This window comes from Thamnophis sirtalis, unplaced genomic scaffold, assembly GCF_051295495.1.
Source record: "Thamnophis sirtalis isolate CommonGarterSnake01/CBP01778 unplaced genomic scaffold, rThaSir2_p1.2 scaffold_12, whole genome shotgun sequence".
Lineage (NCBI taxonomy): Eukaryota > Metazoa > Chordata > Lepidosauria > Squamata > Natricidae > Thamnophis > Thamnophis sirtalis.
The window spans coordinates 38,594,556-38,620,361 of NW_028261392.1; the positions used below are offsets into that span (position 1 = coordinate 38,594,556).

The following is a 25,806-nucleotide window of genomic DNA, read 5'->3' on the forward strand; positions in this document are numbered from 1 at the left end:
AAGACACGCAAGGGTTTTCTGGAGCTGCCCCCCCCCCCCCCCGCTTGGTGAAACCCCACAGCCCCCCCCCTGGAAGCTCTTTTTTCCACCAGGAACTCGCTCATCTTCAGACGGTCGCGGAACCCAGGATTGCCTTGCCTGCAAGGGCAAACAAGCCTGCAGTTCGTCAGGTGAGAATGGAAGCCGACCTGCTGTTTCTCTCTTGGATCCCGGACCCCTCCCTTTCCATACCAGAGGGCGGGATGTATCTGCGTGTGTGTGTCTCCTGGCCTAACTTGTAACAGAGAAAAACAAACGCCGCGAAGGCTCCCGACTTCTCTCTCATCCTCTTTGCGCGGAATGGTCTCGCCACCGAAAGTGCCGGAGCTCACATCCGAAACCGCCCCATATTGAGGATTTAGGCAAGAAAGGGGAGGAGAAGACCGACAAAGGCGACAAAAATCCAGAAAGACCCAACAGTTACAAAACAACATTGATCTCCCCAGCTGGACCGGATTTACCTTTGGGTCGAACCGTCGGCTTATTTCTCTCTGGCTTCTCCTCCCCTTGCCCGATTGTCCGTCTCCTATAAGTCCACGCGAGCTCGTGGCAGGCAATAAAGTCTTCTTCGACTTTTGTCCCCCCCCCCCACATACCCCTCGTCGGTTGAGTTCCTACAAACCCTGACAAAGCACGCCGGCCACGAGGTACCTGTTTGGGGCGGAGGGCGGGGAGGGCTTTCTCTCCCTCCGCCTCTTTCTGCTCTTTGGCTCCTGAAATCAAGGTGCAGCGGACGCCAGCGCGTGATGAAACGTAAAGCAAGCCAATTGCTGGCCTGAGGAGGGGGAAAACGCTCTCCGGCGTCTGCCTGCGACTCGGAAAGAGGCAATAATTGCTGGAGACAGGGAGAGCTGGGGGGCTGGGCTGAAGTAGCCCAGTATAAATAGTGGGATCTCAAATTGAAAGGCATAAATAACAGCGGGAGTGATCTAACCCCAGCCTCTTCTGTTTCTAGAGCTCCTGGACAAGGGGGTCTCTGAGCGCGCGAGCGAGCGCAAGCGCGCGCACACACATTCACACATAGGCGGGAGCGCGCGTGCGCGCTTCTACAGCCCCCCTCCCCAGCCTGGACAAGAGGGACCCCACGGCCAGGAGGACTCCCGAGCGGAGCCGCATCCGACGAGTTGCGCAAAGCCCAACAGCAGCAGGATTGCTGGCGGTGGAACAAGCTCGCCTGGCCGTTTGGTGGCGGCGAGTTTTTTTAGGGCCCGGCTGCTTCGTCCCCTTCCCGGCCGGGTCGTCATGGAAGAACTTACGGCGTTTGTGTCCAAATCTTTTGACCAAAAAAACAAAGAGAGCAGCGGCGGCGGCGGCGGAGGTGGTGGTGGTGGTGGAGGAGGAGGAGGAGGAGGAGGAGGAGGAGGCGGCGGCGGCGGCGGTCACAAGAAGGAGTCCATCACGTACCGGGAAGTTTTGGAGAGCGGGCTGGCGCGGACTCGGGAGCTGGGCAGCTCCGATGCCACTAGCCTGCAGGAGCTGGCCGAGGGCGGCCCTCACTGTCCCATCCACCTTTTCAAAGAGCCTGGAGAGGGCGACAAGGACAAACTCAAGGACTACAATCAGTCCAGCAGGACCTCGGAAGGTAAAGAGGAATCTGTCACCCCACCCCCCAGGCGTCCAGCAGATGCCTCTCTGCACTCCTTCCCGGGGGCCGCTTTGGCGAAACTGTATAGAATAGAGTTGGGGCCGAGGGTGGCGGTGGTAATCATAGCAGTAGTGAAGAGCATTCAGTTAGGAAAACGAATCTCAAAACTTCAGCCGTCCCGATTAGGTTCCTTTCTTTAGATGGAATTTAAACAATAGAAGGAAAAGAGTTTCCCTCTTCAGCTACCGCGCGCGGCCCATTTTCCTTGGCGACCAATTTAAAGTTAGGCAGAATTGGTTCTGGGGGCTAATCTCGGCGGAATAGCTAAAATTATTTCAGTAAGCAGATGCGGGGAGCTTTGGGATGGGGAAAAAGCTAATAAGCTCAAGATGAGGTGGCCGGAGGCTTGTCAGGCAAAGGGAAAACAAGTAAGAATCCTCTCGCTTAGGATATTGCGCAAATCTTTTTTTGTTGGGAGGTGGTGGTAGTGGGATGGGTGGGGATGATCTCCAAGCTTTTCGCCTGAACGGCTGTACTGATTTTGCTTTTGCTTCTGGCCTTTAAGGATCTGTCCAACTGAATAAAGAGTTAGGGCTACAGTATAGAAAGCTTTAAATACGGTCTACAGAAAAGGAGGGGGGAAAACCCAATGTAGGAAGTTAAGCAAGCATTTCTTCGGCCACTTAGACTGAGTTTTATGCCACTTCTGCTTCCGGGAAACCCGATAGAATGAAATCCAAGTATCTCTTAGGTTCGGATCGGAAGCATCGCCAGCTCTCCTCGCAGCTTCGATAGTGGCTACTTTAGTATTAAAAGCAGAGCAAGGAAGGGTCGCTCCTTTAAAACCTGTAATTTCGTTTCTTAAATGAATCTTTCCCCCTATTCTTCTTCTTCTTCTCTAAATCAATGCGAGGCACTGGCGTTATTGATGTCTGGCAATTTACAGACGAACCTTGACGTCTCCATTGAAAAGTAAATCCAATTAGCTGTATTTTAGGGGTTTCCTCTGTTCTAAACGGGTTCAGATAAGCAGATGTTCAATCGTTGTCAGAAAGACCCTTTCACTAAAATCCCATGTAGTATCAGCTGGAGTTTTTATGCTTTTTATTAGAACTGTTGTGATCTAAGAAAGAGGTTGGCTTTCGGATGAAGTGATAGTTTATATCCCCACCGGTCTTACTGTAATGATTTTAAGATCGATCGATCTCTAGCTATCTGTTTATCAGTTCAAGAATCACTGAATATAAATAAAATTCTAACGATTATCCAGGATACTCAGGTGCTAACAAATCCAAAGCACCCACATTATTTATATAACCCTGCAAAGATTAGTTTTACAACGTGCATGTGTGCATAACCTCCCAAAATGCATGAATCCACGCAGTCTGTAAATCACTTTTTTAAAATGCACCATATATCTATCTATCTATCTATCTATCTATCTATCTATCTATCTATCTATCTATCTATCTATCTATCTATCATCTATCTATCTATCTATCTATCTATCTATCTATCTATCTATCATCTATCTATCTATCTATCTATCTATCTATCTATCTATCTATCTATCTATCTATCTATCTATTTAATGTATCTAATCTCTATATAGAAAAGTGATTTTAATGCTTACCACTTCCTTCACAAGTGTGGATAAACAGCACAAGTAAATGGGCTGTTTATTCACCATATCCAAATCTCCCCTACAAAATTAACGTCTGCAGTCGCGGTCAGTCGGAAGTGTTCATAACTCCACAAAGCTGGAATTCATAGAAAAAAGGAAAGTCCATCCAGCGGCATAATAAACATCGTGGATAAAACACTCGAAACGTGCTTGTAAAAGGAAGATCAACTTATGTGGCAAATGGAGAAATTCTGGTTCTTGAAGTCGGTGGCACAGAACTCGATGAAAATCTTGGATCGAGACTTGACGGGTTTTAAAAGATTCGTGTATTCGCGACCATAGTTGGTTAGATTCCTATAACTTTGATCTGGTGGTGGTGTAAAAAAAAAACACCTAACTACAGTCTCTAGCGCTGATAGTCTGGAAGTATTTTTTTTTAAAGCGGTACTATGGATCCTCCCACCCCGGCCCGCCGCCGCTTTTATGCTCCTTGGGAGACTTGGACTGAGAATTCAAATAGACTAAAAGCTCTTTCAAAAATCCCCGTTACAATTTTCTTGGGCTGCCCCAGATGAATCCTCTTCGAAATGACTTTCCAGTGTGTCTCCTAAGATGAATAGTCTTCGAATTTTAGCTTTACAGTGAACTGATTTCATCGAGCAAGGGAACCGAAGTTAAAGGAAATCAGCAACCGGTTTCCATTGCAGCCATTTTTAAGGGTGCATTTATATGGAAATCCATCTGTAAGGAACACATCTTTTTGCGGCAGCTAAAAGAGAAATCCGGGAGCTTCCTTTGCTGCAAAGGGCCAAGAGAAAACTATTGCTGGAAAAGGGAGCCAACAAATCGCGCTCATTTTCCAAAAAATGGTGATTTTTGTGAACCTGGGAATCTAATTCGGAGCTTTCCACAGCGGCCCTCAAAATCAAGGCAGAGGTTCCCTCTCCCTATGCCTTCGGAGACCCGCTGCTTTCCCCAACGCAGAACCAGGGCAGAAGGCTGCATTCCACCAGCCACCCCTGCCCCATCTCTCCCTGGCCGGGCCTTACAGGGTACCCTCTTGCCAACAAGAACCCCTTGAGCGATTTACTTTTCTTTCTAGCTTGCCAACTCAAGCCCACCCATTTTTCTTTCTTCCCGAATTTGTAGCAATGGACGCTCCCCTCTTTCTCTTCCCCGTTCCGGCTAAAATGCTCCCGCGTCTTGTTCCTCCCACGCCTAGTGCTCCTCTCCATAAGCTCTTTGCGCTAGCGTGACGCCTGGGGGGCTATATGCGTGTGCTGGTGTGTTTTTCACTGTAGCAGGCCCTTTGGTGTCTTAGCGAGGACTCTTTCCCAAAGTCAGTAGCTCTGGGGAGGGGGATACACGTAGAGAGGAATCCTTGGGATGCATACACTTTTGTACAAAGTGGTGTAAAGGAGACTCTCCCTGTGTCTCCCACGCGCTTATTTTCTAAGCAGGTGAGTTTCTCAAATATTTAAACGAATCTCCGATTCCCCCACCCCCTTCCAGGTTTCAAGCGTATAAGAGCAAGTTCAGGACATTTCCCATCACCTAGTCGTGAATGGAGACTTGTTCTCCTACCTCCTTCATTTTCTGTTCCTTTACAATCCTCTCCCTACCCCCAAGCCTCGCTTAAATTGACGGTATAAAACAGCTTCTATAACTCTGATCCGAAGGTTTGCCTATGCCAGGGCCTTTCGCCGTGCTCCGCTAACCCATTTCTCTTACCTAGCAGAACTGGGCTAGTTTTACTTAACACAAAACCAAGCCTAACAACATTTAGTACTTGGACTAGACACCACCTAGACATCCTCTGTCCGTAGGCTAAACGAGAAAGTTGACAACATCCTGCAGCACCACTTCTGTCTGTTTGCTAAGAATAGATAGGGACTATCTATAAAGTGAATAGGCAACAGACTCGTGTGTAAGGGAGAAAATACGGGGGTCTAAATTGATTTCTTGTTACCTGTTCCCTAAATTGTTTACAGTATCATGGACGGCAGACAGTGTTCCGATTATCGAGATCTGGGTTCATTTTGCACCGAATATCAGAGCTAACATTATACCAGTTCAATCGGTGGAACTGACTCGGTCTTTTAAATTGCCCACAAGAACTGGGAAAAGTGGAGACTTTTAAAACAGGCAGATGGCAAGGTTATTAAGGCACCCCCATTGCACAGCGTCGCTGCTTGTAGACCACCATCCCTTCTCGTATCGAAGAAAAGAAATCCCACGAGACCCTGGCAGTGTCTTTGCGAGAGACGAACCCTGCTCAAATCCCCCCTTGGACTCATTAACGAATATTGACCGAACCCCTAAGCGAAATATCCGAACTAAAACTCTCTCGCCTTTTCTTATTCTCAGCTCCTGGGGGTCAATCGCCTGTTCGATTACTTCTTGGGAACCCTCCCCACTTTGGAGAAGGCTTCTGATAGCCACCCAGGTCTGATGTTTGCCCTCTCTCTTTCTCTTCGTCCCCCCCTCCCCCAGGGATCTATGAATGCAAAGACAAGCGGGAGGAGGTGAAATCCGAGGACGAGGACGGCCAGACGAAATTGAAACAGCGGAGGAGCAGAACGAATTTCACCCTGGAACAGCTGAACGAGCTGGAGAGACTATTCGACGAGACGCACTATCCGGATGCCTTCATGAGGGAGGAGTTGAGCCAAAGGCTGGGGCTGTCTGAAGCCAGGGTGCAGGTAAGGAGGAAGAGTCCTCGTCCGTCCTCTGTGCTGGACTTTTAGTTCAGAGGCCGGATTCCTTGTCGAACAACATCAGGACACGTGTCCAGGCAGCGGAGGAGATGGGGAGAGGATTGGAGCTTGGGCTGCTGCGCTCGGTTTCTTGCCCCCTCGGAGCCTTTCGTTTCCACCGAACGCTCGGCGTCTCCTTGATCCCACTTCCAACCAATCAGCTGCTTGATTTAACAGACCCGGCCAGGAGCGAAAGAACCTTTCGCTTTTCTCTTTTGTTTTTGCTGAGCTCTGTGGCGGGGCGGGGACAATGGCTATGGAAGAAGCTGGGTGCTTTGGGAGTAGATAATCCAGAGCCAGGGGGGGGGGGAATGTGCCTCTGTTTGACTTGCATAACAAGAGCATGAATTCATAGGGCCCCATCTGCTCTTCCCTCCCCCGATGCCCCTTAAAATATAATGTCTCTAAATCCTTAAGAATAGGTTTGAATTATGTACTGATAATTCGCCAAGGCATCTGTGATCTGTGTGCATTATCTATCTATCTATCTATCTATCTATCTATCTATCTATCTATCTATCTATCTATCTATCTATCTATCTATCTATCTATCTATCTATCTATCTATCTATCTATCTATCTATCTACCTACCTACCTACCTACCTACCTACCTACCTACCTACCTACCTGTCCTCCAATCCATATCTTCTGTCTATAATCTTCTCTCTGTCTTTGTCCCCCGTCCATCTATCTCTGGGATTGCCATATTGGGGCAAAAGAAATCCGGGCGACCACTAGATGGTAGCAAAAAGATACAAATACTTGCAATCGCTGGTAGTAATTAGACCTCCTAGTTATCCGGACTTCAGTTCTTCAAACGGTTAAGCCTATGATTTTATGTAAAAGCCACAGATCACCACCTTCTAAAGTAACAGAGAAACAAATGGACCGCGAAGCTAAAGGAATGCCAGCATTGGTAACAGCGACCCATTCAGTTACATATTTAGTAAGAAAAGGGATTTTTGATAAAATCATCTTGTGGAGTGATAGGACAAGGTTTTAAAGTCAAAGGCAGTTGAAGAAAAAAATACGCCCGGGAGCTTAACTGCCCTTTCTTTTGACTATTTTATGAGATGAGAAAGGAAGAGAAGGCATCCTTCGGAGAATCTCAACGAGATGCTTTGATTTTAGACTCTTCATAGTTTCCCATCAGATCTACTTCCTCCTCATGGATTTAGTATTATTGAGCATGTGTTCTAAACTAATCACCAGAATTAGATCTCTAGAGACCAGCATTTACTCCTGGGGAAACAAGTGTGTTGTTAGATTGTAATAAATAATCGTTTTCATTGTAATTTTCCCCCTCCAAATTATTGTGATACTTCCCCCCTCCTTTCTATGACAAGTAACGGGAATATTTCATGTACATTTGCTGATTTTGGAAAAAAAAAAGTAGCAGGGAAGATGACCACGAAGGTTGTAGTGGTTTCAGTTCTCACCCCCGCCCCCCTATAATTGGCTACAATAAATGAATTAAGAGATTAAATTTTGGCTGAAGGCGACATCAACTTTTATATCATGTTTTCCAGCTCCTTACAAGAGAAAGGCTCCTGTAATGTTCTTGAGAGGGCTTTGATACAAAGTTTTTATTGAAATAAATTACTTGTAGTGTTTCTCTAAAAATAAGTTACTTGCAATTGAATTCCACACTTCTTTAAAACAGTTTATTACTGGGGTTAGTTCAGTATCCTAACAGGATATTCATAGTTACAGGAAAATTGGCGTTCCAAGTGTTTGCAGGTTTTTGAAATATTTGTTCTCAGCTTCCCTTAACCGTTCCCTTCCTCCCGGCAAAATTTCCCACTCTTTCATCCGAAACCCATAAAAGCCATACACCCAGAAAAAGTTCAACTTGATAGAAAAGAAAGAAATATTTAAAAGAGAACGGTCCGCCGAGAAAACCGACCGCGCTTAATTAAAACATAAACAGGGTTTGATATGCCTGATAGGAGTGGATCAAGATCTTATTCTTGTTTGGTAAAAGAAAGGAAAGAACGGAAGAGATTAGGTAGATTCCCCCTCCACAACCCCAAAACAGATATTTTAGTACTTTCAGAATTGTCTTCTAATTCTAGTCAATAGCTCCTGTCCCTTGTTGTTAAAGGATCTAGTTTCAATTTAGTGTGGAAATCTGCTGCAAATAAATTGGAGTTCCTGCGGTAGCTACTCCTTATTAACCTTTTATTTTTAGTGTTGTACCGGCAACTCATATCGCCCAGCTGTCAGTGTTATAATTGAAAGTTATGAGACCGTAGTGAAGGGTAGGCAGTAATTCAATTACGAGCAAATATCTTTGGGTTTTATGGCGCAGGGCTAAATTAAATGTCATTATTCACTGTCTCTAATGGAAATCAAAAGGAAATCAGATTAGAGCATTTGTGAAAGAAATCACTGAGTGATCCTTAATGAAGAAATAACTGTCTAAAACACTGTCCTGCGCTTTACTTAGCATATTCATGACTAGTTGGAATTGATCGGGAATCACACCCGGGCTGATTTATGAAGACTCTGCGCTTGGGCTAATTCATCACTTCCACGCCTCCTCCTCACTTTCTCCTTCGCCTCTTCCTGAGCTGAAAAGGGAAGTGGCGTTCTGACATTTCGAATTGGCAGAGCCCTTGGGCTTAAGCGGACGGGATCGAGAGCAAGAGCGGGGCTCAACGCTGGTTAGCCCTAGAGAGGCCTTTGGTACCGGCGCTCGAGTTGTAGTAAGGTATTATAAAGGTTTCGCTAGAGACGACCGACCCACCGGTCTGGAGATCCGCAGAGGATCCGCCTGTGTGAGTGGCGTCAGGCTTCTAACCCGAAGCAGCGAAAGCCAGCTTGACCTTGGGTGTATAAAAAGGAAGGACCCTCGTCATTTTCACGTCAAACCTCTAGAATTAAGCTACTTCTAGGCCAAGGAAGCTAATGGCTCCCCTTTCCCAACGTCTTAAATGTACAGCCGTCTTTTTAAAATAAAAAATAAAAAATCATCATGTAAGCAAATTAGAGACTCCTTTAATAATTGCCGATGAAGTGACCTGGCCTTGTAAGATCAAGACTTTATCTTGATGGATGCTATCACTTATTTTTATGTCTAAGCTGTGGTGGATGGCGGCTACGGCTGGAGTTTTCATTTCAAGGGAGATTCGTTTCTCTCGGTCAAAACAAAATCCAGTTAAATCCGAAACTCTCGGCCTGAAATTGATTAAAGCTGTTAGTCTGAAGACACGCCTACGAGAAACCCACTTGCCTTGAAATGAATGGCATTGTTTCCCAACGGAAAAGGAGGGAAGATGATTTAGCCTCCACTCGAAATTTTAGTTTGTTTGATGTCGCTAGGACAGGAGTTGTTTCTATCTTGGAAAGAACATTTCCAAAACCTCTTGAGGGAAACAAGGGCTGCTGATTTTTAGGTAGAAAGAGTAGAGGAGAACGCGAAGCGGGGCGGGGGGAGGGGAAGCTCTTGTTTTAAAAGTTTCAGGACCCTTCAAAAATGCGTATGTATTTATTTTAATTCGCCTACTCATTGCACTAATTCAAGGTCTCGCATATTGGTTACTGGGAGTGCTGCGGGGAAAGGGAGACTATCCCACGTGCTGCAATGTAAAGACGGCCAATTCCTGTTCAAGAAACCATTCCAGTAGCTCTGGATAATTAATGTCTTTGGAAGCCTTTCTTTGCACTAATTACTCCGTTGTAAATGGCCATCATTAAGGCAATTGAAGAAAGCTTGGAGGCGAAATGTGATGTAGGAAGTGCAGTTAGTATTAATTAAGCGTATGATCAACTTGGCAAGCGGAAGACCTCGGCAGGGGGCGGAGCAAAGGGCCACAGACTCAACTCTTAGGTTTGGTCTGTCTCCATCACGCAAGCAGTGGCTGGCTGGCTGGCTGGCTAGGGAAGCAAAGGGAGGGATTTGCAGGGAGGCTGTATATTTCCAAACCAGGTTTGAAACATTTCTAGCAGGAGGATAAACGCCTTGGCTACTGGGTAGGCCAGTGAAGTGCAGTGTCAGGTCAGCTTCAAAGAAGACATTTCCAAAAGGGAAGTCAGATTTTCTGGATTGCAGCAATTTTAGAGTAAAATACAATGAATCAGCTAAGGGTGGGACCGTAGGATTAATATTAATCTGTTAAACCCAGATCTGGAAATGTTTTAATTGCCTGCTGGAAGCGATGCCTGTTTCAACAGCCAGAAGAAATGTCAAAAAAGCACATTTACATGGACTGGTTGTGGATTTAGCCTAATTAAAGCAGAAGTTTAAAAGCACAACTGAAAATCAGCCAGACATGGTACTTTCCCTAATGACTTTTAGCGACTGTGTTTGCATCACAACCAGAATTGCATTTCTCCTAACTACAACATTTATGGAGGATGCAAACTCAATTCATGTGGTGACTTTAGGGTTGTAAAAACATAGGCTTCCCCAAGTCCAGTTCCCCTTCTGCTGACCACTTGGACATGTTTATGTGGTTTACTTGGCAATGGTATAGAAGTGCTTCATCTTTGCCTTCCCCTGAGATTGTAACTTCCTACTTCCTCAGATTTTCAATGCTCTCCCATCTAAATTCAGCACTAACCAAATTCAGCTTGGCTTAGCTTTTTCCTGATCAGCCAAGGTTATCTAGGTGCCGCCACCTAGCTGTAAGAATGTGTGAGAATCCCAAAAACTTAGTTGAGAAAAAACATGATTCACTGAATCCTAGCTAAGTGTAAAATTTGAGATTGCAAGTCTTCCAATTGTTAAGTGTGAATTCAGTTCTGAGTGTCACATCCACCTTCCTGAAAACGAATTCAAATCGCATCACTCCTAGCAACTGCCTGGGTGAATCCCTATAGTTTTTTTAGCAAGATTTTCAGGGTTGGTTTGCATTTGCTTTCTTCCAGGGACTGAGAGAGAATGATTGGTCTAAAATAACCCAGCTGACCTTGTGCCTAAAATGGGACTAGGATTCATGGTCTGTCACTTTCTAGCCAGGTGCTTTAACCACTACATCAAACTGGCTCTCACAAAATAAGCCCTTCAAATTGCCAGACAAGTTCTTCTGTGTATTTAGGAAGAAGATTCACAACTCAAAAACTACCCAGGCCTTTATGGAAACCTTTCTTAACCTGGTGCCCATCCAGATATGTAGCATCTCTTCTTCCTTAATCCTCATGACTATCCTGGTTAGGAATTTTGGGAGCTAGTCCAGCACATCTTGAAGTTCTAGACTGAAAGAGAATGCTTTATAGTAGCACTATTGTTCCCTATTTTTTCATGTAATAGATGATGTTAATTTTCTAGAAGGATTTTCTAGGAATTGTTTTGAACTTTGAGTCCAAATGCTAACTTCACAGGTCTATGGGAATGCTGTTGATTCTGCAGTTAGGTTCACTTCACCCAGAATCATTTTTATAGAACTAGCATAATATTTTTTTCAAGAAATGATTGTCAAAATAAGCAATTGTGGTCAAACTGGAATGTAAATAAATGGTTAGATAAGTTAAATACTTATCCCAAATCATACAGAATGGTAGAAGTCCTATTAGAAGAGTGAGTTTAGCTATGGCAATATTGAAGGCATAATTCAGTTTTCTCAGCAGGAGGAATTGTGTCATGCTGTTCTTCCCAGAATTCACTAGATGGATAAAATAGCAGTTCCTATATAAGGCATTCAGCCCCTGAGGCCAAAGACACAATTTGCTTTTGTCTAAAAAAAAAAAAAAGAAATAAAAAGAAAGAAGAAGCAAACTGACAAAGATGTGTGGGTATACCATCCATATGGTTAAAATTACTATTTCTGGGATACTGAAATGATAGGAAAACCAGAGTTCTTAGTCAGGCAGCCCCATGCTACTCCAGAAAATGGTATAAATCCCAGTTCAATTTGGAATGACAATAGCAATGCAATGCTTTGCCCAGTGTCCTTGAAATCCAAACTCAGACCTTTCAGGATGTTTTCCCAAGCTTGGAAACTTCCATAGAATGTTGAACTGCAAATCCCAGCATGCACCACCCTACAAAGGAATGCTGGGCTCCAGATTAGCAACTCAGAAATACACAAGGGTTCGCAATTTGGGAGTCCTCCTGGATTCACAGCTGACGCTAGAACACCACTTGTCAGATGTGACCAGGGGGGCCTTTGCCCAGGTTCGCCTGGTGCACCAATTGCGACCCTATCTGGACCAGGAGGCCCTTCGGATGGTCACTCATGCCCTCGTCACCTCAAGACTGGATTACTGTAATGCGCTCTACATGGGGCTGCCCTTGAAGAGTATTCAAAGACTTCAGTTAGTCCAGAATGCAGCCGCGTGAGCAATAGTGGGCGTACCTAGGTACACCCATATTACACCTATCCTCCGGGAGCTGCGCTGGCTTCCCATTGGTCTCCGGACACGCTTCAAGGTGCTAGTCGTTACTTTTAAAGCCCTACATCGTATAGGACCTGGCTACCTGAGAGACCGCCTCCTGCCATTTACCTCCCAGAGACCCATAAGATCGCACAGACTAGGCCTCCTCCGGATTCCATCTGCTGGTCAATGTTGGCTGGTGACTCCCCGTGGGAGGGCCTTCTCTGTAGCTGCTCCGGCCCTATGGAACGATCTTCCCGTGGAGATCCGGACCCTTACTACCCTTCCGGCCTTCCGCAAAGCGACCAAGACCTGGCTGTTCCGGCAGGCCTGGGGCTGTTGATTTATCCAGCCCCATCCTAAGCTATGAATGTTGTGGAATTTTAATGTTGTTTTATTTTTTGTATGTCCCCCCTTCCTTTTTATCTGTGAGCCACCCTGAGACTCTCAAGAGTGGGCAGCATACAAACCCTATAAATAAATAAATAAATAAATAAATAAATAAATAAATAAATAAATAAATAAATAAATAAATAAATAAATAAATAAATAAATAAATAAATAAATAAATAAATAAATAAAAATAAAATAAAATAAAATAAAATAATAAAATAATAAAATAAAAAATAATAATAATAAGATAAAATAATAATAATAAAATAAAATAAAATAAAAAACAAGCATACTGTAATTTTTTGCTATATAATGAATTTTTCATTTCAATTTCCAAGAAGTTTTAAGCTTGTAAAAGTGGACTTCCAGCATGTGCAAATGTAGCTAGGATTGTCACGTTATTGAAGGTGGGGGGGGGGTTGACTTGGACAACGCAGCCATTGGATTGGAAAGGCAGGAACCTCACTGGGAATGGATCTGGTCTCCAAGCAGGCATGTGCATGCAAACTCTAGAGAGGCTGCAAAGTGAGTTTTGAATAAACGTCTACCTCATTGTAAGGAAACTTCTTATGGCTCTTTTAAAAGTCCTTATATAGGAGCATCGAGGAAGACTTCTTTGCAGTGATTCAGGCACAGGATGGAGGCATAACCTATTCTGGGGACACTGTGGGTCTATTTATGGGATAGCTGGGGACACGGGGGTCTATTCATAGCAGCAGCTGTGAGCCCAATTCCCACTTTACCCCACTTGCAGGCTATTTAATTGGTTTTCCCTTTTGGACGGTTAAAACTATTTGCACCTGCAGCCCTTTCATGGAAAACTATCTCAGGCAGGCCTTGTATCATTTTGATCCAATGCCTTTTGTAACCATATGGTTATTAAGAAGACTCAGGATGCCAATCTACATAATTAAGGGGGTGGCCGAGGCATACTCTGCCCATTTTAGCACAGAACTGGGACAGTTAAGTAGGTGTGTGGATGCAAGCAACTTTATGCACTGAATGTCCTGAATCCTTCCAACACTTACATAAAAAAATCACATCTGGATGGTTGAAAGCACGTCCCCTTAATCTGCATTATGCCAGCAGCTTTGCCCACTCAGAGGCCAGGTGGATGAGTTGGACTATAACTTCCATCATCTCCAGTGACCCAGCCCTGGCTATTGTCATTTGCAGACGAAAGGTGAAGCATTTTAACACATATGGAGAGCAGCCGATTGGGGAAGGCAGATCCACAACTGAGTAAGGTGGGAAAAATGGAGTGGGGGAGTCAAGATCCCATTAAAATTTAAGAATGATAACCTGCTGAAATATTGCTTGAACTCAGTGGGATTTAATTATGAGTAGAACCTCAAGGGATGGTACTATACTACTATTATTACTAATTTTGTTTGGCTTAATTTAGGCACGAAGAATAGCTTTCAAGCTTGTGAGCTCTATTGTGTATGACTTTTCTAAAAACCATCTCTTGATATCAAAAAGCACACTGAAATGAAAAGATTCTCTGCTCAGGAACTTATTCGGAGTATTAAAACTGAATAAAAGTTACTTGAGACCTTTGTCCTCACCTGCTCATCATTGTCTAACAACAATTTCGATTGTTGTATCTTTCTTCTCATACGAGCATTTCTGTAGCCACCCATTTTCCCTGTTTCCTAGATTTTAAGAAAGTTTGGGGAGCCATAGGCTGATTTCCCTTAGCTACTGCTGACTGCTTTTATTACTGCCAGCATCTCTTCTCCTCTTGGCAGGTTTGGTTCCAGAATAGAAGAGCCAAATGCCGAAAACAAGAGAATCAGATGCATAAAGGTAGGTCCTGGAAGGAAGTGGGGCAGGCTGACCTTTCTGAAGGCTCTTTCCTGACTCTATACCTTTGCTTGCAGGTGTGATCTTGGGGACAGCCAGCCATTTAGACGCCTGCCGAGTAGCCCCCTACGTGAACATGGGAGCCCTAAGGATGCCTTTCCAGCAGGTAGCTTATTTGAATTTTCATCACCAGACTGACCTGTCTAAGATACAGTGGCTGTTAAGTTAGTATTTGGGCAGAGGGATGGAAGGAATGTGCGACAAAAGGACATATTCTGCACATATGTACACAGAGGGGCTTTCATTACCAATAGTTTCTGGGCTCCCTGGTTTTAAAAATGGAATTCTGGAAAGTTTTTAGCAGAGTAGGTTTATTTAAAAGTCATCCCCTCAATATTCTGTAGAATTTTAATATGCTTAAAATCTGCCACACTCTTGTAACATACTCGCCCTGTGAGTGAGATGGGTGGTCTCTAAACTTGAGGTATAAATAAATAATAAAATAAAATAAGCTACAGTATATATATACCTATTGATTGTGACAGCATCTCAGTTTGATTCCATATTACTTGCTAATAGTGACAGGTAAAACTCCATCCAAAATATGTTGCTGGAGTACATTTGTTGAATTTTAGCTTTTTGAAAAGGCACACATCCAAAACAAATTATTACAGTGAATGCAAAATGAGAAATGTTTCCAGCTGTGGGGGAATACATCCTTAGCATGTAGTCTGAGCAAGCAGAAAATAAGATTTAGTTATTGTCCTTCCTTCCAAATCCACACACTGTGTTTCTTCAGTAGGGCTGGTTTTCTCTAGATATGAAAAATAAGCAGCTTTGAGTCTGGTTAGTACTTAGATCGAGGAGCTCCAGAAAATACAAGGATTAGGAAGTTGAAATTGGAAAAAAAATATTCCAGAAAAAGGAAATGGCAAACTACAGGGGTAGGATGTATTGGTAAAGTCAAGCGGAGTCCAATTCAACTCAAAGGAAACTTTTTTTACCTGATGTATGATGGATCTTTAGCACAGCTAAACCCTTGTGGCATCAAAGTAATGCTTAGTGGAATAGTGTGTTGTTCTGCTGGTGGAAAAGGAAGCACACTATGAGGGGCTGATCAGTAGTTAGCGACATGTATTTTGTTCTCCTTGTATAAAATTTAGGCACACCTGTGAAATCTGTCAATGACTGATGAAGGCTACATTGTACATACACATATCATGGACAGCAAACAGAACAAAGTTTATACCCTGTGGCAGATTATTCAGGAATTTCTGATTACTTCCCAGAATTCAATGGTACTATAAAGCTGTCCCAAAGGTGCTTTTTCAGGAGGCAACTGGAGTTTCTTGCTTTTTTTTCTTTGAAGACATTTAGCTTATCATCCAAGAAGCTTCTTCAGCTCTTACAGGATAGTGGGGAATGAAAGGATTTATATTCTTTGCAGACAGCTGGTCATTTTGCATCCTTTTAGAGCAGGGGTGTCAAACTCACATTGTCACAGCAGCATCATGTGATGTATCGGGACTTCCTTCCCCTTCGTTAAACTGGGCATGGGTGTGGCCAGCACATGACACATCTGGCCTGTGGGCCAGGATTTTGACAGCCGTGATTTAGAGGGTCATTGAAGCATTTGGAGGTCTTCAAAGAAAAAAAAAAGCAAGAAAGTCCAGAAAGTTCCTTCCTGAAAAAGCACCTTTGGGACAACCATGACCTGGATGACTGAGGATCTCTACAGACTTTTGTGCTGTAAAGCTGCTTAAAATGTGGAACAAGATCAAGGCATCATAATCAGCAATGGAAAGCAATGGAGGATTCTTCGGTCAATAATAACTGAGACAAAATGTCTTTAACACAGTGTTGTGCTACCCTATCACAGGATGCTATCTATGTCTTTAATAATTTCACAATTATTACAGACATAGCCTCTGTTAGGGTTGAACATGGAACAACTTGGTTTCAAATAGCACAAAGAAGGCAGTTTTGTTCATAACAAGCAAAAATAAAACTAATGGGGACAGAGTTAGCATTTGAACATGAATCCTGTATTCTTGGGTGCTAATATTTTTTCCTTCCCCTCTCCTCCTTCTTAATCTCAATATTTTCTAGGTTATATCACTGTCTAAAACCAAGTATATTCATAACATTAAAAATAAGCTTATGTATATTACTGCTGCTGAGTCTATTTTCTGCCTGATTTTGTTGTATGTTAAAAAGCCTGTTAATAATAAGATCAGTTATGTTGGGCTTCTTTTGAAGCTATTATTTAATTTCTTTTTCAAATTAAAAAAGTACCATAATTTCTAGCTTTTTGGAGTAAAGAATTTAATGGGTGAGTGAAATAAGTCTGTGTTTTTCCTGTTTTAATTCATCAGAGGAGTTGTGGTAAAAAAATCTTCCTCTTTTTTTCAAAAAACATTTTTTCTTAGCTGTTTTGTAAAAGTCTTACAGGGAAAGGCAGCGGTCTGAACAAGCTGCCATAAAATCATCATCTAGCTTTACTTGTGGATTTTTTTGGTGGAATTTTAGGAATGTCCTCTAAACTTCCCTGCATGATATTTGTAATTTTTATATTTTCATATCAGATCTTATAGCATTTCTCTTTTGAGAGAAACCCCATTAAAGAGAAAATGAAGGAATAATTACATGTGCTTTAGTGGAATGCAGGTGATCAATTAACTGGATAGGTTTTTATATATAATGATAGAAAGAGAATTTGGAGTCAACACTGTAACACTGCAACACTGTAAAAAAGAGCCACATTGATCACTGACGATTAGAGCAGAAGCTGTCATAGGAGGCATAGAGAGGATAAAGCAACATGTCATTATTCCTTCATTTTCCCTTGATCACATTTTGCGTGTTTGGCAACTGGTCTTCATTTATGACTTTTTGCAGGATCCCATAGTTACACGACTGCCATTTATGACTGGCATCTACCAGTTTCCACAGAAAACATCCATTGTGGACAATGGGTTTGCTTAACAACCCTGTTGATTTGCTTAAGGACTGTCACAAGAAATATTCTAAAATTGGGTTGGTCACTTGATAACCACTTAACTAGCATGACCTACGACTGTAATTCTGGGTTCAGTTATGTTCATAAGTTGAGAACTACCTCTACTGTGTTTCCATCAAGGTCATCTTCCTTATTGTCCACATTTTTATCCCCCAAATAAATTCTGAGGAAAATGAACCTGGTTTTGGCACAAGTGATAGCAAAGCAGTGCAATATAAATTCCAGAAAGAAGAATTTGCCTGAAGAAAAAAAAAGCAAGAATCAAAATTAAAAGGGAATGGGGGGGGGGAGGGGGCAGGGAGAGAAGAAGAAATATATAGTAGATAGTTACATAGGAAAAAAGAAAAAAAATGATGTAAGCAGAAATGACTGCCAGATACTGGACCTTTGGAGCAAACCAAAGGAATGTAGGGATTGGAATATTCAGCAGGAAGGAGACAGTGTAGAAAAAGAAGACTGTTATTAATTTAAAAAGAAAATGAAACTCCAACTCAGCGTAGTACCTTATATTCCAGATTTTAGGGGCAAAATAGGCTAAGAGAATTGAGATGAAAAAGTCTCCCAGGCAACATGAAAAGGAAATGTTGCAGTTTAAATCTGAAATATATTGTTGCTTCCAAGGGTTTTCCAGAAGATCTTCCCCTTTTTGTGTCAGCTGCTGAAAGTAGAATTTGGGATCAGAAGTCTTTGTGAAATTCATTTCCACTTTCACTAAAGGAGATCCAATGAGCTTCCTAATAATCTTCCTGAAGAACAAGTTTTTCCATATACAGCTCTTAAAGAAACTGTACATCAATGTTAGTTAAAGGACCTGATTTCTCCCCTCCCCACTAAATATTTATATGCTTAGATATTTGCACAGAAAGCCGTGGAACTCTTGTGGAGTTTTGCCTCTGGTGCAAATGATGGCTAACCCTTTACTTGTTGCGTGCCGAAAGAGCGTGTGTGTGTGCCCACACCCATAATGCAATGCGCACGTGACACTCCCCTGGGTCCCTGCCACCTGCGCATGCATGCTTGACACCTCCCCTGATCCTCCCACCCCCGCACATGCATGTGTGATCCCCCCACATGTATGTGCGACTCCCCCGCGCATGTGTGTGCGACCTCCATGCATCCGCGTGCAACCCCCTGCGCTTCATTTTGTGACTAGCAGGCCTCCCTGAAGCATCCTGGAACAAAAAACAGTGTGCGGAGGGGAAACACTGCCACCCTGCTCCCCCCCATGCACGCACGGCAGAGACTCAAAAATCACGTGGCTGGCAGGAGTTGCATGCACATGCACAGTGGAGCTGAGCTGGTGTGACAGCTCGCATGCCCACAGAGAGGGCTCTCTGTGCCACCTGAGGCATGTGTGCCATAAGTTCCCCATCATGGTCCTAGTTCCTTGTATATATCATTCAACTCTTCATATTCTGTCCCCCTCCAATGCTTGGTTTTGATTGCCCTATTATATTCCAAGTGATTCAGCTTTACCTAGAGGGATCATCCATCTGGGAAATTCCTCAATAGATATGGTCACCAGCCATCTATAGTCTTATTAGAGCAGCTGAAAATCACAATTCTATGTATCTTGCTGTCCTGTTTTGATAATTTCATCATTAGAACATTTGTTTTGAACTGCAGGAATCTCTATTGCACTGTCTCTTTAGCCTACCCTTGGTATGAAAACAATAAACTTATTTGGGATTGCAAGAAACTTGGGAATAGTATGAGTTAAACTGCCTGTAAAATAGAATATACATATTTTTTCAAGAGAAGAATACAGTTGGTATGTTTCTAAAGGAATGTAGATGGCCTGAGATTAACAATCCAGAGAAAAGGATGGAATTAATACATGTGGGCTAATTTTATTTCCCATTTGTTAAAGATTAAAAATAAAAGAAAGGAGGCCAAATTCAGTAATTGGAGGTACTAAATAGAGAAACATTTCTCTTCAAATTTGGTGGAGAGTTATTTTTAGACCACTCTAAAAAAACTGTATGCAAGAAAGAAGCCTGTTTTGGTCTGATGAGTTTGATTACAATTTAAGAGAGCCTGTGAGTTTGAGTTATGGTAAGAAAACCTTTTTGGACAATGGTAGACCATGATGCTTCCTTGGCTGTTATAAAATTAGAACTAATGGAATAAATATTGTTCCCCACCAATATGGAACTTTACAAGGGTTTGGAAGCAAGGATCCTCATTAATTACCAGTGGCCAGAATGTTAATAAAGTGGATGTGTTGTGATTTGAAATAGGTGCAATGCAACATTAATTTACGCCATTTGCGGTTATCGTGTTTCTGATATTCATGTTCATGTTTGTACTAGAACATTGTGATGGCTAACTTTTTTGTCATCGCGTGCCGAAAGCATAATGCAATGCGTACATGACGCCCCCTGTGCCTTGCCCACCAGCGCATGTGCACATGACCCCCTCATGCTACCCCCACCTCTGCACATGCACATTTATTCCACCGCCCTCATGCATGCACACGTGACCCAAAGACCACCTGGCCTGCGGAAGGTGTGCACGCATGTGTGGTGGAGCTGAGCTGGGGCGACCACTCGTGTGCCCGCAGAGAGGACTCTGAGTGCTACCTGTGGCATGCGTGCCATAGACTCGCCATCACAGTACTAGAAATATCCCTTGCCATCACTCAGAAGAGGAGGCTGCAAAGAGAATGGAAGGGGAAACCTAAAATAGCAGAAGAGGCTGCAGGAAGCATTGGTGGTAATTGGAGGGGGGGAAATGAGATTGTAGATATTTAATAAAGACAGGAAGAGTGAACGAGAATTGTTTTATATATTTAAAATGAAATAAGCTCTATATTGTTTTATATATTTAAAATGAAATAATGCTAAGCTGGAAGAGAAGGAAATATGTCTTGAAATGACCAATGCTTGTTTTTACTTGAATGTTAAGATGCCTCTTTATAAGGAAGAAGAGGAAGAGGCTAAGAATCTGGGGAGAATGTAGAGCAGATTAGAGAATGAAAACACAGACAGGAAAGGGAGACAATCAATATATTAAAAGTAAAAGTAAAAGAAAGCTCTCGTGATAAAGTAAACATCCCATACATTCCCTACTTCTAAATATTCTATATCTCATCCTGTCTGTCTTCATGAAATTATTGTTAAAGTTTTTATTGTTTAAAAAAACCCAACATGTTATACCTGAGGCATCATGCTTCCAATAAGTGAGATGACGAGATATTTTGAATTGAGGTCAAATTCCTCATTATATTATTTCTGCTGAAACAAACCTAGTTTTATCATAAGAAGCAGACTATCTTTTGACTGGTAACTCCTTAAGACACTGTCCGACCACATCAAATGCCAGACCCTGGACAGGGGTGCTGCAGGGGGAGGGAATAGGTTCTATCTGGAAAAGCTAGTTCATAGCCGTTCCATAAAAGGACACTTTTAGTGATATTTACAGTAACCAATATAGTGTAATGTAGCAAAGAAGAAAATGCTGTCAGTTTGAGAGGTGTATTCACCCAGTGGCATAAGAAAAGATAATTAAGAGCCGTGGTGGTGCAGTGGTTAGAATGCAGTACTGCAGGGTACTTCTGCTGACTGCCAGGTGCCTGCAATTTGGCAGATTGAATCTCACCAGGCTAAAGGTTGACTCAGCCTTCCATCCTTCTGAGGTCGGTAAAATGAGGACCCAGATTGTTGGGGGCAATATGCTGACTCTGTAAACCACTTACAGAGGGCTGTAAAACACTGTGAAGTGGTATATAAATCTAAGTACTATTGCTTAAATGTATCTTGATTATGAGTTTTTTATTTTTAATCTTTGAGTACCTGCTTATCTATTTTTTAATATTAGTGATCAAAAGAAATAAAAAAGACTAATAGCATTACAATGGTAGGGGTATTAGTTTACAGATATTCTGGTCATTTAAACAATGTGGCAACTTTTTTGTCTGTGCTCCATGTAGACCTGGATGGCAGCAATGATACCTGGGGGAGGGTGGAGTTAAATTTTTCAACCTGTTTTGCAGGAGTGGTTTAAGGGACATGATTTAACACACCTGTTTTGTTCTTTATTTATAGAAAATCATTAATAAATGCCATCAAAAATCAGTATAATTTTGGGGCTGTGCTCACACGCAATTAAGAGTTACAGAAGTATAGTTTCCCTATCTGTAAATTATCACAAATTGACAATTTTTATATTTTGTCAAAATCATACCCAGCAATGCTTGATCTTTAAAGCAGAAATGGAAAACTTTTTTCAGTGAAGGGCTCTTGAAATATTGAAGTTGAGTTTATGATGAGTGGAGCCATATTTTAATAGAAGATGGATCTAGATGAAGGAGAGGATGAATCCATTGTTTAGTGTGAATGGATCTTGCCAAGGTGGCGCAGTGGTTAAAAGCAGCACTGCAGGCTACTGCTAGATCAGCAGGTCAGCGGTTCAAATCTCACCGGCTCAGGGTTGACTCAGCCTTCCATCCTTCCGAGGTGGGTAAAATGAGGACCCAGATTGTTGGGGGCAATATGCTGACTCTCTGTAAACCGCTTAGAGAGGCCTGAAAGGCCTATGAAGCGGTATATAAGTCTACTGCTCTTGCATCATTACCTCCTTCTGCCTCTTTTTGTGCTACCCAATCCCATCTCTGTTTCCCTTTCTCCTCCAAGGACTTCAAGCTGAAGTGTTAACTATCCCCAAAAGTACAAGAATGGAGCTATAGGAATTACTTAAATGATACTAAGTACCATATGAAGTTAATTAAAGTGTTGCACAGTCTTTAGTCAGCCACAGAATTGTTTCCTCAAATATTTGTTTCATACTTGTGTGACCCAGACAGATAAACGGTAAATACTCAACCTTCTCAGAATTAAAATTACTTAAATAAGTAATCATTTACAAAGCCAAAAAGTAAGGCCTGATAAAGAGTAAGGGAGATGACCTTGACAAAAATAGGCAAGAACCATTATCTAGACAAAGAGGGCAGAATGAGGGTGGAAGCCCTGAGAAGCAAGACCAAGTAAATGCCACTCTGATCCACTGGGGCATAAGAAAGAGCGGAATGACATAAACAAGATTTTTGGATGGGCATAATAGAATCTTGCAAGATTCTATTTTGTCATGCCCATCTTAATAAGGTATAGTCTTCTTGTGGAATTGATAGGGCTGACACACCCATTTGTCCTGTTGGAATATCTCCTGTTAATCTATTTTCTTTATGGTTCTTTTTTCTCCCTCCAGGTCCAAGCTCAGCTGCAGTTGGAGGGGGTCGCTCATGCCCACCCTCACCTCCATCCTCACCTAGCTGCTCACGCCCCTTACTTGATGTTTCCTCCCCCTCCCTTTGGACTCCCAATTGCCTCCTTGGCTGATTCTGCCTCTGCAGCTGCAGTTGTAGCGGCAGCCGCCAAGAGCAACAGCAAGAATTCCAGTATTGCTGATTTGAGGCTCAAGGCCCGGAAACATGCTGAGGCCCTGGGGCTTTGACATTTCCTTTCTGGAAGCAGTTTCATTACCAGGATGGACAATAGTTTCCTTTTCACCAGCTGTCATCCATGCTTGGCTGAGACAAGGACAAGTGCTAGATTTTGAAAAGCTTGGGAGTCCTTATAGATGCACAATCGGCACTGGCCTGCTTTTTCTTCCTTTCTTCTCCCTCTTCCTATTTTGTTCCAAGATGTAAGAAGTGATTCAGTTGATCTGAGGATCGAAGGACCCACCTGTCTACCTTTTTGATTTTGGCCAAGCGCTTAGTGCTGATAATAGCAGTCAAACCTTTTCACTCCCACCAGACGCACACTGAGTCTGAATTTTAGGTATAAATAACAACTTTACAAAAGAAACAAAAATCAAGAATACTTTGGGGCAGAGAGAAGATGAGAGGGATAATACTCCAAATTATATGGCATCTTTGAATGTTGGGACAACTGGAGCTTGACCATGGCCAAAGTGATCATTGTGTCAGCCTAAAACTGTTCACTGCTATCAGTTTTGCAATGTTGTTCATGTGCCTAACATCTAACATCGTTTGGAAATCACAGACTCTGCTGGAACAAAACCCAAGCTTGAAAATGATCCCAGGGGCTGGTCTCCATTACCATAACATTTCTCCTTAGTTGCCAAATATATTCTAGCTATTTCACAAATTGCTCACAAATTAAAGAGCTGCTTTTGCAAAAGTGGCTTAAATTTAAAACATGGAATATCAAATCACAGATAAGGCAGTTTAATCCAGACATAGCAGACCCTCTAGCTATATATTTTACAAAGAGCTGCAACAACACAAAAGTTTGAGAGACAAAAATTACACAACAATCACAGGTGATCTAAGTGATGGAAACAATGATAATGAACAGTATAATAATTAACTATCTGAACAAGCAGATATGCTTGTAAGACAAGGACAGGTTGACTTCCTTGCTTTGTTTTCCAGATGTCTGGATTTCTCAGAAGAAAAATCTCCTTGGCTTTGCTCTTGAGAGATTGATTCAGCTATCAAAGATGGACATGCAGTTTTAAAAGCATAATACTGATGCAGTGTTACGTTTAGTGAAATGCAATTGAGTGCAGTAAAGTGCAATACTGTAAATATTTTAGATTAAAAGGGAAACATAGCAACACGTTCTTATTCTGTTTGTAACCTACTCTATAGGAACTGTTTATCTGGTCCTTGGTGCTCAGACTTAAGAATGATCATTTATTGCCAAAATTAGATAGCCTGGTTTTTTTATGGTATGGTGAAGAAATATGAATTGCTTATATAAAGGGAATTGCCATGATTTTGATCCAGTTTATGTCCCATATTTCTGGGAACTAAGCTCAACTGCCTGTTTTAATTATTATAATTATAATTAGTGTTATTATTTGGAAAATTGTTTTAAAATAAGGAGCAACAATCAAGACAATGTCATATAGAGGTGGATAAATTCAGCGTGTGAGTTGTATAAATGCACAGAAATAAATCCAGTTTTAGGCACATTAAATGCAACCTCATTGGAATTTTCTAATGAGTAAAATCTGTAGTGCCAGTCATAGAGAAAAAGGGAAATCAACTGAAATTAGATTACCAAACTGACTGGGATTATTATGTCTATATTTCTCACTCGCATGTAAATCCTTTTAACCAACTCATTAATTCTGTGCATCATCTGGGGAGAAATATTCATCTATTTCTACAGCTGTTTGCATTTGATACCAACATTTCACTGATGGAATCTTTGCTTCTCAACAGCATACAGTCATCCAGTCTGTTGCCCTCAAATGTATTTGTTTTTTTAAAGCAATTAGTAATAGAACATTTTGTTATTTTTTAATCAGTTCATGAGATATATTTCTTTTGTGAGTTCATATTTTCAAACTCTGCTCCTAATGCTGATACTTTCTATTGAGCATTCAGTCTTACTGTTGGCATATTGCTTTCAACCATTTATTTATTTGGCATAAATTATATTTTGAATATACTTAAGAACAGATACATTTACCTGACTTTCCTACCTCTTTGCAAAAGCCCCAGTACCTCTTTGTGCCAAGAGTATGATCAAAGCATAACATTAAACATATCTACAATCTTGCACACAGGTATACATAGCACTGCCATATTTGACCTGTAAAATTCCAGATACCATTAGATGATGGCAAAGAGGCACAGAAAACTCTCTTGCCATCTAGTAACCTGGATTTGCAGCCATATGTCTCATAGAAATACTGTATGTATGGTAGTTTAAAATTGCAGTTTTAAAACTGGTAATAGAGAAGTCAGAAATCATGGCATTTTTCCTCTGTGAATTATAATGTCAGGCTTTAATGGAACTTTTCATGTATTATGATGAAAACCTTTTCAAAATTATAATTCTTTGGGTGCCTTGGATAAAGCAAAGTTAGACTCATGGGAGTTGAAACCCAACTAACCTGTAGGGCACCAGTTTGAGGAGAGAGGAAACCTATCAGCAAATGTTTTCTGTATGCAATGCCAGTGCAAACTAGAGAAGTGTTTATGATATGTAATTGTAGAACAACAGCAAGATGGCAGATATTTCTCTACTCTGAATACAGATGGAATTAATTAATTTCAGTGCAATCAATCATTTCCCTTTAATTTATCACAAAGAACTAATCTACTTCAGTGCACAATTTCATGCGAGATTCACCGTCCTCTGCCTGTTATATTGATTTGCTCTAAATTCATGCTCTAGTTCATGCTCAATTCACTTAAAGTGGAACCCACTTCACCCTACGCTAGGAATAATGGAAATTATATGTATGGAATGTTTGATTAACTCATTCTCTTGTTATGAACCTGTT

General features: G+C 42.0%; 1 protein-coding gene across 2 annotated transcripts; it reads left to right on the forward strand.

Moving 5' to 3' along the window:
• The first annotated feature begins 1,281 nt into the window (after positions 1–1,281).
• SHOX (SHOX homeobox) lies at positions 1,282–23,771 on the forward strand. Of its 2 annotated transcripts, XM_087726366.1 has the most exons (6): positions 1,282–1,342; positions 1,400–1,621; positions 5,742–5,950; positions 14,468–14,525; positions 14,600–14,688; positions 22,747–23,771. In XM_087726366.1, the coding sequence occupies exons 1-6, from the start codon at positions 1,282–1,284 to the stop codon at positions 22,990–22,992; spliced, it is 885 nt and encodes a 294-aa protein (XP_087582492.1). In that variant the 3' UTR covers positions 22,993–23,771. The 2 variants fall into 2 exon arrangements, with proteins under 2 accessions (XP_087582492.1, XP_087582491.1); XM_087726365.1 differs by having other exon boundaries at positions 1,282–1,621; positions 14,600–14,691.
• The last annotated feature ends 2,035 nt before the right edge of the window (positions 23,772–25,806 follow it).